The sequence below is a fragment of the Dermatophagoides pteronyssinus genome, unplaced genomic scaffold (assembly GCF_027571235.1).
Source record: "Dermatophagoides pteronyssinus isolate colony J.1.1.1.1 unplaced genomic scaffold, Derpt_VIB-CSIC_2022.12 sq0001, whole genome shotgun sequence".
Classification (NCBI taxonomy): Eukaryota; Metazoa; Arthropoda; class Arachnida; order Sarcoptiformes; family Pyroglyphidae; genus Dermatophagoides; species Dermatophagoides pteronyssinus.
In genome coordinates, this window is record NW_027461525.1 from 3,383,327 (window position 1) to 3,401,769 (window position 18,443).

General features: G+C 31.4%; 4 protein-coding genes and 1 long non-coding RNA gene across 5 annotated transcripts; 3 read left to right on the top strand and 2 right to left on the bottom strand.

Moving 5' to 3' along the window:
• The first annotated feature begins 1,029 nt into the window (after positions 1–1,029).
• LOC113793431 (uncharacterized) lies at positions 1,030–2,269 on the top strand. Its single transcript, XM_027343466.2, has 2 exons — positions 1,030–1,240; positions 1,297–2,269. The coding sequence occupies exons 1-2, from the start codon at positions 1,183–1,185 to the stop codon at positions 2,148–2,150; spliced, it is 912 nt and encodes a 303-aa protein (XP_027199267.2). The 5' UTR covers positions 1,030–1,182; the 3' UTR covers positions 2,151–2,269.
• Positions 2,270–2,320: 51 nt separating this feature from the next.
• On the top strand, positions 2,321–3,321 carry SrpRbeta (signal recognition particle receptor beta). Its single transcript, XM_027343467.2, has 3 exons — positions 2,321–2,473; positions 2,529–2,964; positions 3,027–3,321. The coding sequence occupies exons 1-3, from the start codon at positions 2,410–2,412 to the stop codon at positions 3,223–3,225; spliced, it is 699 nt and encodes a 232-aa protein (XP_027199268.2). The 5' UTR covers positions 2,321–2,409; the 3' UTR covers positions 3,226–3,321.
• cin (Molybdenum cofactor synthesis protein cinnamon) lies at positions 3,297–5,429 on the bottom strand. The gene is made up of 4 exons (XM_027343465.2): positions 4,981–5,429; positions 4,759–4,931; positions 4,281–4,705; positions 3,297–4,226 (listed from the first exon to the last, which is right to left on the bottom strand). The coding sequence occupies exons 1-4, from the start codon at positions 5,331–5,333 to the stop codon at positions 3,297–3,299; spliced, it is 1,881 nt and encodes a 626-aa protein (XP_027199266.2). The 5' UTR covers positions 5,334–5,429.
• Positions 5,430–5,480: 51 nt separating this feature from the next.
• On the bottom strand, positions 5,481–15,638 carry LOC113793429 (uncharacterized). Its single transcript, XM_027343464.2, has 6 exons — positions 15,495–15,638; positions 14,430–15,109; positions 12,094–13,642; positions 7,019–10,825; positions 6,140–6,931; positions 5,481–6,079 (listed from the first exon to the last, which is right to left on the bottom strand). The coding sequence occupies exons 1-6, from the start codon at positions 15,577–15,579 to the stop codon at positions 5,784–5,786; spliced, it is 7,209 nt and encodes a 2,402-aa protein (XP_027199265.2). The 5' UTR covers positions 15,580–15,638; the 3' UTR covers positions 5,481–5,783.
• On the top strand, positions 11,105–17,183 carry LOC142645630 (uncharacterized). The gene is made up of 4 exons (XR_012846716.1): positions 11,105–11,415; positions 11,503–11,925; positions 14,653–16,193; positions 16,276–17,183. It is a non-coding gene; the product is annotated as an uncharacterized LOC142645630 (long non-coding RNA).
• The last annotated feature ends 1,260 nt before the right edge of the window (positions 17,184–18,443 follow it).

Genomic DNA, 18,443 nt, shown 5'->3' on the forward strand with positions numbered 1-18,443 from the left:
AGATGACCATTGACGACATAGATAATGAAACTATGTGAAAAAAAACAATTGTTTTGTTTTAGCGAGAATGACATATAAAGGCATTTTAAAGTTCTAAATTTTCTTTAAACAAAAATCTGTTCATTAAAATGTTCGATTAATAGATTAAATACGATTATTGTTAATATGATTATTCAAAATTTGTATTTAAATCATTCCAAACATATGAGTAAAGGAACGATAGAATTTAAAAATGAATAAAAATTTATCTGAATCAATGGACAAAATAACCATAAAATTTAAAAAAATGCCTTCAAAATTGTCGACTAAAGCAAAACGATCAGTAATCGATTGGGATGAATTCTTTTTGGGCATTCTTCGTTTGATTCTGTTGATTATTGTTCTCATTAATCTGGCTTTTCATGCTATTTATTGGTCAAATTACGAATTCAAGCTATCAAATGAATATGATCGCGAAAATCATCTTGTAATGGCCGTTTTTATATCTTTCTTTCTGATAAATATTTTTCTAATGATTTTAGCATTTCAGGATTCAATCAAAACACTTATTGTTTGTGTTACTATTGCTTCGATAAATCAATGGTTCCTCAAATTTGTTTCATTGAGACATGGCTTATATCAATTATTAATTGGCCATCATTCATTTTTTGTCAATATGTTCACTTATGCTTGCTTTATTGGTTTTTCTATTATACGATTGTGGAAACTTGGCCATTACAATCCTCAACCAATACAAAGACCTATCACCGATCAGTCTAGCGTCAGCGAAACCACACCCACAACAACGATCACATCTTAAAATGCAATCATATTCAATCTAAAATCGATATCGATTTGATGATGATAGGATGACAAAATTCTTTTTTATTTGATACTCAAATTATAACCTATTTATTAAAATTTTTATTGTGTTTTTATCAAATGTATCGATGATAAGATTTTGATTTCCCAGGTAACATGATATTTCACACAAACCATTCAAGAGTCTTATTTATCATTAAATTATTTTGATTATCATAGTAACCAGTAAACATAACACCCAGCGTGTAATCCCACACTTTTTTTGATGAAATAGATATATAAATTTCAAAAAAAAAAATTCTTTTCTCATAAGTCTTCAACTTAATTTTTCGATTTTGTTCATTAAATTAGTGTATTGACAGAAATTTTGAAACAAGCAAAATGTCATCTTTTTTCGAAAGAATAATTCTATTCCTTACGATTCTCTGTACATTTTCAGGTAAAAAAAAACAATATTTTCATATGAAATTCCATTCATTCAATTTAAAATCACAGTTATAAAATGCTGGAATGATAGAGAAGAACACGAACAGCTTTCGAAATTGATTCAATCATTCAACCAATCATTGAACATTCAAGACAAATTAAAAGAAATGAATAAAACCTATTATGATATTGTTGAAACAAATGATATGGATTTACTTGGTAGACCCGAACCAGATTTGAAGCCAATCGTTGATTCTTTTCTAAAAGAACTTCGCGAGATTCAACCAAAATTGGAAGATTTTTTCAAACGATTTCATTGGCTGAATGAAAAAATGATGCTAAAATCAATTATTCGAAAATTTAATTGTCTAGAATATGAAAATGAAATTATTGCATTGAATGAAACTATTACGATGGTAATTGATCAGCTAATGCCATATCAAATACAGAATTTAGCTCTTCCTTCAAGTCGATTTGATTCAAAATTATTGAACAAAAAATTGTTCGAGTTCAGGAAGGAATATCCATCGTACGGGGATATGACAACGATCAAAAAAGAAATCGATTTTCTTGATCAAGAAATTAAAAATTTTTTCAATAACCAAACTAAAAGACCACAATTAATCGAATCTTTTCAAAAGGCATTGCAACATTCTAAACTTATTAATCAAAGATTGGATGAAATTCGTCAGGAGACATTTGAAACAGCTCGGATACATTCACAACATATTCCAGTCATTCTAGATTATAATCTTGTTTATTCCAGTCAAATGCACCTAAGAGTATGGAACATGTGTCAAATGTATATTGATAGAATTAAGATTGGTGCAGATCTTTCTAGTGCATCCCAAACTATTCGATTGGAAAATATTTCAATGGTTGCCATTATTTTGATGATCATCATTAATCAATGGTTTCGATAAGCTATATTGGTGGTGTCGATCGTTCAATTTTTTGAATGATCGGTAATTGTTTCTTTGATGATGTATATTTGAATTCCCAATAAATGATTAAAATGAAAGCTATCACTATTTAAAAATTATATGCACAATACGGTTGAACATTCTTTTTTTAGTTTCAAGCACGTTGATAAGATGTCGCTACATTCTAATGTTTTATATAAACGCATGATATCAATTGAGTTTTTTATTTCACCACGTCACGATCCATAATATAATCATCATGGAAGGAAATTATTTTATTTTTTCTATCTCTATTGCCGTATTAATTGTCTTAATCTCTTCAAGTAATTAAAACATCTATTATCATGTAATATTAATAATAATCGAATCCTATTTCAGTAATATTTCTATTTCGCCGAAAAAATTCTCGACAATCGATATTGCTGATTGGTCTTTCCGAATCTGGCAAAACAACATTGTTCACACAACTTGCATACAATTCTTTTGTTTCAACAGTAACATCGATAAAAGAGAACGAAGCACCCATTACATTAAAAAACAATAAAACATTAGTCTTGTTCGATCTTCCAGGATTCGATCGTTTGCGAAGTCAATATTGGGAAAAATTTAAATTTCGTGCCAAAGGAATTATTTTTGTTATTGATAGTTTGAACTTTATGTCCAATGTTCATAATGTCGCCGATTTATTGTACCAATATCTTTGTGATAGTTTTGTCGTTTCCAATCGGATACCGGTATTAATTGCCTGTACAAAACAAGATGAAACTCGTGCAAAATCTGCTAAAGTTATTTCATCTATGTTGGAAAAAGAATTGTATGGTTCTTATCCTAATAATGAATTATTATAACTATCATGTTTCTTTCTAATTTTTACAGCAATATCATAAGAGAAACTCGTATTGGAGCTTTGGGCACTACATCCGGTGATGAAAGCAGTATTCAAATATTGGGTGACCCGGAAAGTCTATTTAAATTCAGTGATCTACGAAATTCAATTGATTTCGCTGATTGTAGCTGTGTGAAAGAGCAGAAAAATCTTGACAACGTTTTTTCTTGGATAAATTCAATCGCTTGATTTTTTTTATTCTCAATTTTAAATTTCTATTCATTCATGAATATTTTCTGTATATAAATGAAAATCAGTTATCAAAATAAAATTGCATCAACAAAATCGCCATTTTCTAAAAATTTTTGACCATCTAGATTACTTGGAATGAACAATAATCCATTTGAATTCATCACATTCAACAATCTACTACTTGTTTGATTTGATTCGGTTAATTTGGCCTCGGGAAACGATAATGAGGAGAAAGTAATGACAGCTCGAACAAATTCCGGTCTTGTATCAATTTGGTACGGCTTATCGAGAACGACTTTGCATTTGATCCATTTGAGTAACTTTTCCATTGGATTGGCTTCTTTTTGTTTTTTAAAATCAAAATATTTTCCCGAAAGGAGCTGAAGAAATGGCTCGACAAATATTTTGAAAGTCACAAATGCACTCACTGGATTACCTGGCAATGAGAATATGTATTTTTTCTTGCCATTATACGTCGTGGTCGAAAATGTCGTTGGTTTTCCTGGTTTCAAATTTATTCGACCGAAATGAATATCGGCGTTAAAATCTTCCCTTAAGACTTTTTTGAGTAAATCACGTTCTCCCATTGATACACCACCAGTAGTGATGATGACATCAGCATTTTGCATTGCTTCATTTAGACAGTTCAATATACCATCTGCAGAATCTGGTGTTATTCCAAGATCGAAAACTTCAAATTGTAATAACAAGGACATTAAAACTGTTCGATTCGAGTCCCAAACACAATTCCATGATCTATGTTGACCGGCCGAAACAATTTCATCGCCAGTAGAAAGTACAGCTATTTTGGGACGTCGAAATACCTTTATTTCTTTAGCTCCGGTTGCTGCAATCAGACCTAAATCGATTGATGATAAACGTCTGTATTTTGTTATCAATGGATTCAGATTATCCACTGGAATATCTGAGCCGATTAAACGTATGTCTTGACCTACAGCAGGAATGGTTTTGATATTGATAACTTTTTCCTCGTCATCCTATTATCATCAAAGGTGAGTGGTACTTGGTAATAATTAATGAACAAGAATTACCTGAGTCTTCATTATGAGCTCAGTATCTTCAACTTGTACAACAGCGTTGGCACCGGCTGGTACAGCAGCACCAGTACTGATTCGAGCACAGAATCCTCGATCGATTCTTGTAACTTCATTTAACCCAGCAATTGATGCTTTAGAAAGAACATTACGGTTACCTTTTCCATCTTCGGCAATTACGGCATATCCATCTTTGGTAGAAGCATCAAACGGTGGCAATGGAACGGATGCAAAGACATCATGAGCCAAAACTAGATTGAAAGCTTTGTGCAAAATTTTCGCTGGTATAACCATCTCATTACGATCGCTTTGAAAATACGGTCCGATTTCGGTAAAAATTCTTAGCTGAGCTTCTTTGATCGATATCATTTCAAATGGTGAATGTCTTTCACGATCAGCAACTGGCTCTTTATTCACCTTACCTTTAACAGATTATTAAATTAGAGTTATAAATTAATAAAATGAATAATACAACTTTTTAAATTATTGTGCATTGTTCGATGTAACATGTCAACTTCGTTTGAATCTTTTAACTGATCGATTGCATGTTTTAAAACTGGTTTGATAACATCGAAGCATTCTTTGCAAGCTTTATAGCTTCCAGGTAAATTGATTATTAAAGTTTGGTTAAGAATTCCACATTTCATTCTAAAAAATTTACATTAAAACTTTTGAAAAACAGATAGTCCAAAATAACCTTGACAGCATGGCCATGGGAGTAATCGAAAGCGATGATGAAATTAATGCTAAACTAATTCCAGGTACTTCTTTTTCGATTATTTCAGCAGTAGTTTCCGGAGTAATGTCACGTGATGTTAACCCAGTTCCACCGGTTGTCAATATGCAATCAACATCTGAACGATTCGACCATCGTATGAGGAATTCTTTCAAGACATTTTTATCATCTGAAACAATTTGATAATCGAGCACATAGAATCGATCATCATAATCTTTAATCAATTGCTGCAACAATGGCCCACTAGTGTCGACACTTTCATTTCGGCTACACCGATCACTAACCGTCAAAATCGTGAATCTATACATTGCCATGGATAAGTTGTGTTCATGAGATTTTTACCCAATAAATTTTTATATTCCAAATGTTGGATTATGGTGCATCTAATCAAACACATGTGGTATCATTTGGTTGATCTTGCTTCTCATATCAGACCATATTTAAAATTAATGAAGGCATACTTTATCAATAAACAACTTTATTAGCTTTTAAAATTTTAGTTTGATATAAAATGAAAATGCAAATAAATTAGGCTAAGATTATATTTGATTATAAATGGGATGTGTTGCCAAAAGGACAAAAAATAAAAACATATTTCATTCATTTTCATTTATATTACAAATAAAAACTGAAATAAACTAGATACAATATCACAAATATTTTCGCATTGTTAGGTAAATGAATCAAAATTATATTTTGTAGCATGTATCAAATCTTTAAAGTAAATTATCATTTTGATAATGATGATTTTATGAAAGGCCACTTTAAATTTCAATAAAGAATCCTGATCGCGGTTGCGATGAGGATTCAGGTGATGGCGGTGATTGTATAAAGTCATTTGCCGATGGTTTTTGTGAGGGACTCATAAATGGTAATCGCCGTGATCGATTTATGGACGTTTTGGTACTTGTGCAATTGTTTATGACGACCGATCCATTTGTACCATCACCACTACCGCTAGTATCACTATCCGAGATATTCGTTATGATGGGGCCATCTGATTCGTGGATTTCGACAATTTTCGTATCATTTGTATACGGTTCAACGACCATTGAGAAGACTGGATTATAAGATAAAGAAAAGATAAAATAAATCACTTTAAAATCAAAAATTTACTCACCATCAAAAATTTGTTCAACTTTTTTCAAATTTTTCAATATATTAGACAAATCACGACTGATATTCGATGAATCATGATTATAATTGTTACGTGTTTGATTAGATTTTGACGAATCTGGTCCGTTCACATTATTTACTTGAGGCAAAATTTCTTCAATCAATGTTCGTGCTTCTGATCCTGGTGAATGATTGGTGCGTTCACGTTCAAGAAAATCTCGCATTCTTGTTCGAAGTTTAGAAGACAGTTGATTAATAGCTGATATCACTAATGAATCTAATGGAGAAATGGAAAATATTCTGGCATTTATACCAGATGAAATGACTGGTGATCCTGTTGGTACTTCGTTTGATTTTGTTTCTTGTCTTTTACTATCAATGTTTAAACGATCTGACAATAGACATTCGGTGACTGAATGAGTCATCAGATTTGAATCGGCAGACATTTGTCGCATCGGAGATGGATTAGCACTTGCGGAATGATGGCCATGAATAATGGTGTTGAAATCCTTATCGAATTGTGCCATTCGATGTGGTTTAGTGGAAAAGAAGCGTTTTCCAACCTGAAACGGGGGAACCATTTGCCTAGCTGTCCTGGGATCAACAATAGATGGTGATGAAGGCTCAATAACAGAAATATAATTTTGGCTATCGCTTTCTGAACGATAACTATTTGCTGAGGATGTTCGATGTTTGCTCTGTATAGATGATCCATTAAATAAGGAATATGAACATTGAGTAGGTGGCTGTGATTGAATTTCTGCCTTATTTCGTTTGTCAAAAACAAGTTCGGCATCTTTTGATTGAAAAATAAAAATTATTATTTCAAATTGTTATTAATTAAAACATGAAATCATGCAAAAAAAAACAAAAAATTTCATACTTGAATTGATGGATTTATTTGCAAGCGATTTTAGCCATGGAGTGCTATTGTCATTGCTACCGGCTGATGATGGCATACAACGTAATGATCGCCGACCAAAACGTGAAAAATGTAATAAGGGACGCGTCTCGCAATCATCACATGATGAACATTCAGCATCGAATTGAATTTCATTATCTGAATGAGGAATCACTCGGCGCTGTGATTGATTACGATGATTCATGGAAGCCAATGAATGTCCATTGTTTACCTTGCCTTTTCCAAGGCCATTAGTAAGATTTTCAATTGATGAACAAACGGATGATGATGCTGAATGTGATTTTATAGTTGGAATTTTACTTGAAACAGGTGGCTGTTTAAGTACTTTTTTATTGGTTGACGCAATTGTCGTTGTTGACGAAGATGGTGGTTTTCGCGATCCTTTTGTAAATTGATTACATGTGTTCTGTGGAATTCGAGTGCTTGGTACCCGAAGACTAAATCTTCCACCATCGTTACGTTTGAATGATGATGGCGAAATTAGTTTTGTCGTTTTTTGTGATTCTTTAGCCTTATTAGCAGATTGTTCAGAAATTTCTACACCACAGGTATCCATACCGAGACGAGCACGACGCAATGCAAATGCACGATTGAAACGTAAACTAGAAGAGGCCGAAGAATTGGATGTCATTGATCCGCTACGAGCTCGTTGTCGAGAATCATTATTATCAAGTCGCTCGGTTGAAGATGAATCGTTATTCGTGATTGTTGACGGCATTGCAGATTTACGGCTGTTTCGGGCATGTAATCGATTATTCATTGACTGTTTTCGATTATCCAATAGCGGTGTTGAAGGTGCCGAACTACATTTCAAAGGTGGTTTCGAGAGTGCTGATACAGATTTCGTTGAGTGACGATTTTCAGCATTAGTATTTTCGGCTAACGGTGTGCAACTGGTTGTGGTGACAACTGTAGCCGTTGACGAAGGTGATAATAATGATAACTTTCCAAGTCGAGCTGTCTTTTCTAATTTAGAGTTAATCCTTTTGAATGCGCTCATTAATTCACTACTGATTCTTTTTTTAGATTTATCACCAATATTTGTTGAATGTTTAATATTTTCGTCGATAACATCGAATAATTTTGCTGATGGTTGGGCACTAATCATTTGATTTGATAGATCTGATTTGTCATCATGATATGTCGATGAACTATTCACTTCTGAACAGCTAGAACGACGTTTTGATCGAGTAAATGTTGCATCTTTCTTTAACGGGTAATGGCTACTATTCTTTTTATGTTTCTCATAATTGCTGAATAGTTCATCGATTTGTTTTCGTGCTACTTCAAGTTTATCTTCATCATCATTTTCATCTTGAAGATCTTCATCTTCATCGTAATCTTCTTCGTCGCCGAATTCGTCGGAATTTGCTTCAGTGTTACCACCTTCACCATCATTACAATGAACATCATGTTCAATTTCAACACCTAGATTTTCATATGATTTGATCCTGATTTCATCACTATCATCGATAAAATGTTGTTTGGGTTGGGCAGATTTTTTCTTTGTTGGTGATTTTTGAATTAATTTTTTTGAATTTCCAACATTTTGATTTTCTGATTTTCGTCTATTTTTTTCACCAGTTAGTTCATCAATATCGATAACATACGTTCCAGTATCGCTCAATTCATCCTCGTCATCAACAACACTGATATTAGTATCTATGACCTGTTGGTCTATTCCAATCATAGTGACAACGTCATCAGATTCGATGGATTTAGGATTTTGTCGATGTAATGACGATCGATGTGATTTTGCTGATTGATCTTTGATAAGATTCAATGAACTCAATGAATCATCATCATATTCCATACTTCGACGATTCATTGATTTAACATGTGCCTTTGTTGTTTGGGTTGCTAATGTTTTAGCTGATTGATCAACTTTGTCGGTCTGAAGAATGTGACCATGTTGCACACCAAAATATTCATCAGTGCGATGATGATTATCAAAATCAACATCATCGCTAAAATCGTAACATCCATGGCTACTCATACTTTCGCTACGATGGTGATGATGATGATGACGATTTTGTTGATAATTATTATTATGCTCAAACATTCGATTAATCAGATAGACAGCAGATTCACTTAATTGACCATTTCGTCGTGATGTTGATTGTTGTAGTGTTGAATCACTATGACGATTCGCATCATTATCTATCATATCGATACCTGATAAAATTTGACCCGAATTCATCTCAATATTCTTTTTCATTTCATTAATCACCGTTGTTGGCTCAGTTGATGATGAAGGTATTTTCACTGAACAATGATTTTTGGGATTTTTTTGATGATCAATTTTGACAAAATTGTCTTTGTCGTTATTCATTGTCGAAAGACAATCATTTGCCAATATTTTATTGATTTTTTTATCATAAGTATCACTTTTCTTCATCGATGATGATAATGACGGTGATTGATATTGGGTGTGACGGGAATTGTTTGACAATTCGATAGGTGGCTTTTGTATCTCGTTCATATCATTTAAATCGAACACATAGGCAATATTAGTTTTGGGCGATGTATTTAACGGTATAGATGTTACGTTTGACAATCGTTTCATAGATGTAGTCGTTATAGAGATGTTGTTGTTGGCAGTGTTCGAATTTCTCGCGCTTTGTGATACATTTGTTATTTGTTGTTCGACATCACTCAGGCAATTTATATTATTATTTTGATTGTTAAGAAAAAGTGGTGATGGCCTTCTGGTAATTTTTTCATCTTTTTTAATTGAATATTGGGATTTTTCATAGGTTTTCAATTCATTTTCATTATCATCAAAATTGATCACAAATGCCATTCCACCGATTGAATGCCGAGAACGTGGTTGTTGCAAAGATACTGGCAATGATTGTGGCTGTTGTGTTCGGGCATTATTACAATGTTGCTGCTGATAGTCGAATTCAACATCATGTTCCAATGAAGACAAATGAAATTCGTTATCGTTATTTGAATTAGCCAATGTGGCCGAAGTTCCTAATGATGATCGTCCACTACTAGTCGAAGCAAGAAAATTTGTTGGATGATAATGGTCAAATGAACTGGTTATTTTTGTTGATGATGATGAGGAGGAAGAAGGACGTCGTTGTCCTCGTCTCGAATCTTCAATATCATATAGATCGTTGGTATCGGCATCGGTGACAGCCCCCGAATCTGAATCAACCGGCACGACAACTAGTTGTTGCTTTCCACTATGTTTATGTTTATGTATTGATTTATTATTCAACTGATTCAAATGACGTTCAATATTGTTCCTATTCTTCAAGGTTGTTTCATTGACAGTTGCCTTTTCCGCAGTGGTTTCCACAGTTGTTGCTGCCAAAGGTGATCGTTTTTCGAAATTTAAAAGAGTTTCGTTAGTTGAATTGATTTGTTGTTTTTCATCAAAAACAGAATTAGAGTATGACAACATTGTTAAAGTACTTCTACACTTTCCATCATCATCAGAGACAACGATTCCATCTTTTTGTCGTTCTTGTTCGTTTTGGCAAATATAGTCAACTCGATTTTTAGCATTATAATCATTGCAATGAATACGATTATTATTAGCTGATGTAGTTGATGTTACCGACGACTGTTTCGGACTTGTATATAATAATAAGGAAGATGTTGAACCAAGTGTGACTGTAGTTTCGATTGTCGTCATTGTCGTCGTTTCTTGATTTAATGATGGTGGTGGTAATGATGAAATTATGACATTATTTTGGCAAAACGATTCATTCGGTTCTTGTTGATGTAATCTTGTTCGTTGATGTATTTCATCATCTAAAAATATATACAGAGAATATTTCAAAAGAAAATGATCAATTTGATTATTTGCATAAAGTAATTAGGAAAAAATTTCATATTATTTAGCTTCAGATTATTAGGGTAACTATGTATTTAGATTAAATAAATAGAGTTTAGAGTGAAATTAATATCATCATTGTTTTTCTGAGAATATTCAATTAAATAAACCAAATGTCAATTTTTGATGATGATGAAGATAATGGCAAAAAAACTAGATTTTCATAGAATTACGCACTTGTTTTGTCGTTTTATTTGGTTTGTATACAATCATTATGGCAACAATGATGAGGTTTGCATTTCCATTAAATCTCTATTTTTCTATATAACTGGCAAACACTTGTCGTTTTCCATAGCATACACAAGGTGAGCGAAGAGAAATTAAATCTCAAAAGATAGAGAGAAAGAGATTGTATATATTGCTTGACACGTACAACAAAAATAATAATAATAAAAAGATCCATTCCAGAGAGAGAAAAATTCAAAATAGATCGCTAGACGTTTAGATGTATGGATAAAATTTGAACACCGAACACGTTAAATCGAACAATGAAAAACTAACACAAATGGTAAAGTATAGATTATTTTCAATTTCCTTTTTTTCTCTATTCCATGAATTTCATTCATTTTTCTGTTGGAAATTATTACACCATTAGCTCTTTTATGCCAGCGTTTACAATAATTATTTTCACTTAAATATTTGTCAGTGTTTGTGTTCGAGATCAACACCTGAAAGATAAACATTGCTTTTTATGGAGATGTTAAAAAGAAACAAAAATATGAACATCGAAATGTGAGAAATAATAATAATAATAATAATGAGGACGATGAGATAATGATAACACCTTCAAGTTAACCAAAAAAGGCCATATAAACAATACGAATGTTCAATTGGTCACGAATTGGTGTTCGATTATTGAACAAGTGTCAATCATTCGGCATATTTGTGTGCGGCCAAAAAAATATCGAATCAATCGATTGATTGAATTGAATGATTCATTATCAAAGTGGTTACACTATAATTGACATACATACAATTTGATTGATCAATTCATCAATAAACAATATCTCTTAACAAGGTTAGCAACTTAATTAGAACATCTTAAGTGGCTAGCTTCCTGTTCATTTAAAATTATAAACAAATTGCCTCCTCTTAAGTTAAAATTAGATAAAAAGCTTATAATTGTCTAAATAAAATGTGTGAAGCATTTCTAATTATATGACCATAAATGCATTATTTTGCTTACCTAACAAGATTGTTGATAAATTAATAGACGTTTCGCAGCTGTCTTTTTGATTGCCACTGCTAGTGTTTGATTCAAATTTGTTGTTTTTTAAGTTTTTCAATAAGTGTTCAAAATGAACAATGTTTGAATCTAAGCTACTATTATTGTTCAGACGATCTTCACTGTTTAGATGTGGTAAATGATGGATATTTGATAAAGTGGCTATTGCATGTGTCGATGTATGATTTTCAACATCAAAACATTCATGCGATGCATTGTAATCATCAGCATCGATAATATCGTGATGATTATTTGGAGGATTTTTTTGATACAGGCCACAATCTCCATGAATATTTTGTGCTGTATTCATAACAGAAGAATGCTTTGTTTTTGTTAAAGACGTCGAAGTCGGCTGTGGTAATTGCAGTGGTGTTGATGGAGACAAAGTGCGATGATTGTGGTTGAAATGCTGATTGCTATCACCAACATTAGTTGATGTTTTTGATTTACATGTCCATTGTTTTTGGCTAATATCAGAATAACAACTAGGAACTTCATCATCATCGGCGTCATTTTCCAAGTCCAGTTCGGGAGTTACTTCATCATATTCATGTTCATCTGTTATAAAAGGACAGCCCGAAAGCGAAACAATCGGATAGTCATCAGATAATTTTCTAAGGAATTCTGTATTCTGATATGTATGACTATGATAGATATGATGACGAGATTGATTTGGAGATTCAGGTGCCGATATCGAACATGGCTCGATTTTATGCTGATTATGGATGGATGGATGATTTTGTTTATAATGATGATAACGGATGAAGGTTATGTCTTCATTTCCCGAACAAATAAACAACGATGATTCTTTCTTATCTTTAGCAGAGACCGTGGCTGATGATGATTTCTTTTTGAAACGAGCTTTCATCATTTTCATTGCCGACATGAACATCGAAGATGATGATGTTTGTTGTGTATGAGGTGTTGAAGTCACTGGTGTTGATGATTGAGATGATGATGATGATGATGATGACATCAGGGAAAAAGATGATGGAGAAAGTTTATTATGCGATGATGAGGATGTGGATGATGATGATGATGAAGCTGTCGATGTTGATGTTTGTATCGTTGTTTTTTTCGACCCGCGTTTAACAGGATCAGATTTTTTATCATTTTTTCTAATACTAATACGAAATAATTTATTCATTGGAGATTGTTTTGCAGACTTTGGTACTGTTGCTTGATCGCAGGATGGAATTTGTTTCAGTTGTTTGCTATCATCATCATTATTGTCATGTTCGTCGCCAAGGACGAAAAACTCATTTGAATTGTCATTTTTGAATGATGTTTTTATTGTTGTTACAGGCGGTGTCGATCGATGATGTTTTTCATCGTCGACGTTGATATCTACTTGTTTTTGTTGAACATTTGGGCTGCGGTTAAAATTGACTGGATTTGATGGCAAATGTTTTAATTGATAAATATCCGGACCAAAGCCAAAACGAATCTCATCATCAATATTCAAACGTATGAAGCTGCGAGACGGCACACGAAGTTCATTTACAAATGTCTATATTGATGGCCAGAAAAAAATGAAATATTAATTCATTTTCATAAAAGGAAAAATTTCGATTTCAAATGCGCATGAAATAAATTTGAGGAAATGAAGATATAAAAGGCATACATAAATAATGATGTGGTTACATAAGTCGAGTTTTTAATCCAATTTATTTGCATCTTTCATCCTGTCATCGGCCAAACGAAAAGAGATAGGTAAACGGATTATATTGAAAAAAAAACAATCTACACTTGATCCGAATAATGCAACGATGAGAAAAAAAACAGAAACTATTTTCTTTAAAAGGAAAAAAGTTCGATGCTGCCGAAAGTATCTTGCAGTTAAATATTAACAAAAATCCAAATCATGATATTCATCATCATCATCATCAAAGGTGATAAGAACAGGCTAAATTTAGCTTCAAATTTATAAAAGGTAAGCTTTTCATATATATGATTGCCGAAGAAAAAATCTATTGAAGAACAAAGTTGAGAAAATTTACACATAGCAAAGGTGATGATAATTAAACATTTGACATTACATTAAAAATAAATAAAGATGATGATGAGTGAGATATATAGTTATCAAAAAATAACTGAGACCTAGAAGCCAATCAGGCAGAATAATCATCAAATGAAAAGAGAAAGATATGGAAAAAAAGGTCAAGAAAACCAAAACAAAAAAAATACATTTTACATCGGTAATGTCCTAATATGTCAATGTAAAATGTGAACTATTATTAATGAATGTTCGTCTATCTATATTATATTATAATGTTGTTTTTCATCAGATTACTTACACCAAATGTTGAATCGAGATCTTTGATATGAAATGACCCGCTGGCATAAATCAATACAGCTTGATGATCGTCTTTATCTTTGTTGTTACATGGTGATTGTATTTGTCGTTTTCGATGAACAAGATCGGAACCAATAAAACAGACATAATTTTCTTGAGCTTCTATTTTCAATTCAAAATCATCATTTTTAGAAATAAGTGCCCAATAATCATTATTTTTGCAGGATGAAGACGGTGTATGTATCGGAATTGAATCGCCATTTGCCGACGATGAAAATTCGCCAGATGATGGTCCATAATAATAATCATCTGAACAGCCAGACGAAACTGTTGGAGGCGAACCCAATGGATCTCCAAATCTGGCTGTTATCGATGATGGCGATTGTTCATTGTTACATGTTGTCATTGCCATTGTTGGTGTAACATCAGTGGCCATAATGAATTTACTATGGCTATCACAAAAGTTAGGTTGAAACGGTGGATCAAGATTAGCACAGCTGTTAAATGTAGATGATGATGGTGGTGGTGAACAGCAACATTCTGATCCAGATGAAAAACAATCAACTAATGTGGTTGATAATGGTGATGTTTCGCAATCATCGGTTATTTCGAATCTGGCTGATATAAATGAACGATGTTTGTCAGATTTTTCAATGAATTCGTAATTTGGATAGAATGATTCTGAAAAAAATAATTGGAAAAAATGAACATTTTCTAAATAATGAAGGTTCAAATCTATTCATTTTAAAGGTTATATAAAATGTATAATTATGGAAATATTGATTGTATTGCTTTATTTATAAATGGTGAAAAATCTAAATTATTATCGAATAGAAAAAAACTCGTTATAATTGTATTGAAATCCAAAATCCATATTAGGGTAGACGTAGGCGTGATATTAATGATCATAATGATTAAAGCCAAAAACAGAAATGTCAATAACAAATTCATTGATCTCAAATGCAAATACATAGCATATTAACATTGAAATCAATCATATTAATGAACAGATTCAATTCATTAATTTGGGCATTAAAAAAAGACCTAATTGATTTTGATAACATACCTTTGGACAAATCTAATGAAACATTAGCAACCGGTGATGTCAAAGAATTGTCAGATATCCGTGTATTCGAATATTTGGAAAACATTCTTCTTAATTTTGTAATAAATATGAATTATCATAAACTCAATTCACACACACACACACACCAAAAAGAATTTTTTTTAAAAATTCAAATTGAACAACACAGAACAAATGTTGGAAAAACAAATAATTCTTTTTTTTGAAAAAAACACAAATAGCCAATATGACTCATCACCTGATGATAGGAATAATAAAATGAATAATTCTGTATTTCATTTATTCGTCGTCATCAATGATTTAGGATACCTCCTAGCAATATCTTTTGTCTATTGTGTGCATTTTATTTTGTTTTCTACTAACACTCAATGTATGTAAGGTTGAATGCTTTCGGATACAAATAACAACAACAATAACTGATGATGCTGACAAATGGCTAGCATAGGATAGGATAAAAACAGGAAAACAATTTTTTTTCTTCTTGATAATGATGATGATTGCACATGAGAATGGAAGAAAGAATAATAAAATGGACATAGAGTTGATGTATAATAATAACGAAAGACCCTTGACTTGAATGATGATGGAATGGTGAAATGGATGAATGCATCAAGCAGGCAAGATTTGATGACGAAACAAAATGTGATCATCAGGCCACACCAACATCATATCAAAAAACAGGTAAGAACAGACTGAAAAAAGCAAAAAAGAGAAAAAATATAAACAACAAACAACTTTTTATTTTTCTCATTTGTGGTTATAGAAAGCCATTTATTATAACTTGTTCAACTGGATTCAATTATGATCAAATCAACCGAAAAGCCAATTGTATGAATTGATGATGATGATAGAAAACACAAACACATACTAGGATAGGATGTATCTATCTATCTATATAAATTTGTATTCATTTGAAACACGTTACAGGATGAATTATTACACATTTTATTATTATCATTAAATCCATAATCAAGAAATGAAAAAAAAATTGAAAATCTGTACAAAAAACGAATATGATTATAATAATTGGCTACATTAAGAGAAAACACAACCCAGCTAGTTTTTTTTTGTTTTTTGTTTTATATTTCTACCGGGTTCAATCATCTAACAAATTTCAGATTGATAATAATTTTATGAAGTAATAACATTTCCAATAAGTGCCAAAGGGGTAACAGGAACAAAAATGATTATCCAAGGAATATTTTGACCAACAAACCACATTCAATTTATAATCGATAGCCATTTTAAAAAAATAAAAAAATAACAAGGAAGGAGGAACGTTTATCCAATCAGAAGATGATGATGATGATGTTCAAAATAATGTTCAAATGGGACGATCATTTTTCAAATTAAAATATTTAGAATTTTAAAATATTTAAGCTCCATCATTTTATAGTTATGTTAATAATTAATTATAATAGATTACTGATGTAATACTACTGATAATCAAAGATGGCTATTCGGGTTCATTGGCCAGAAACCTAAAAGCCAATAGTTGTTGATTATAGCATTTGAATTTATAATTCAACACTTTCAATTCGTCGAAAGGTTTATAAGCAAGTATTACATCGCTACAAAAGAAAGAAACAAAATATTTAATAATACCAAAATTATTGAATGAAAAATGACTTCCCGGATGAATAACAAGTTTAGAATGAACGGGAAAAAAACAAAGTTTAATAATCTTGACGATTAATGAACACAAGGTTAATACCCATTCAAATCTAACATCGTGCATCAAACAACGGATATAAAATTTTTAAAAACATTTCGATACTAATTATTTTCTTTCTTTCTTTTTTTTGTTTTGTTTTATCGAATCAATAAATTATTGATTGAATGTATCAATATATTTTTTTTTGTTTCTTTTGTATGCAAAACAAAAATCGTGATCATCAAGAAATGGAAAAAAAATCGAAAACGAATTGAATTGTAACGAAAATGAATGTTTCTGGAAAAGAGAAATCAATTAAAACTTTGAAAATTTTATTATTTAAAATTATCATCTCATTAATCTAATTTTTTTGGTGAATGTTTACAGATCTTGAACAGCAAAAAAAAATGATAATAAATCGAAATTGAAAATCAACAAAATTATGATTTAAAAACAATTATCAAATGAAATGGATTGAATTGTATCATTTGAACAAACAAGATTTGATTAAAACATTCATTTATTATTTTTAAAAAATAGGACAAATAACAAACACATCATTCAGACATATGAGATGATAGAATAACCGAAACAAAATACAGTTGGATTGCAATGAATTAAAAATTTGATTTGTTAGCCAACAAAAAAAACCTATAGATAAGAAACCAAAAAAAAAAAAAAAAAAATGAAATTGTTGTTATTGTTGTTTGGCAACTTGTTCTGATTGAAAAAAAAGATCAACCTATAGGAAAATCGAGTTTTATTTATTCATTTTTATTTTGTCGGCTAAAAATAAAATCCTCGACGTTCATTCAATCATCATTTTCAAAAGTTGAAACCACTTGTTTTCAAATTAAAATGAAATGAAAAATTTGTTTTTATATATACCGGTAAATGTGAATTGATTCGAAACTTAAAGAGAAGGGGAGAAAATAAATCTATCAATTGTAATTATTAATTGAAAAAAATGGATTAAACTAAAAATTACCTTGAAACTATGACATTTTTAAAAATTTATTAAGAATTTATAATAATTAATGCTCAACAAACTAACGTGATTGATAGATGATGGAATCATTATCTCTTTAGTTTGAAATATTGTGACAATTGCTTTTAACCTTGAATATTTTATGTTATAATAATGAAATGTGTTGAAAAATCTACCGAGAGAAAAAGAAAGAAATCTAATAATAATAATAATAATTTCCATGATAATTACAGTTATGAATTGGAGCATTTCACAATTGTTATTTTTTCAAAATATGATATAAATGAAA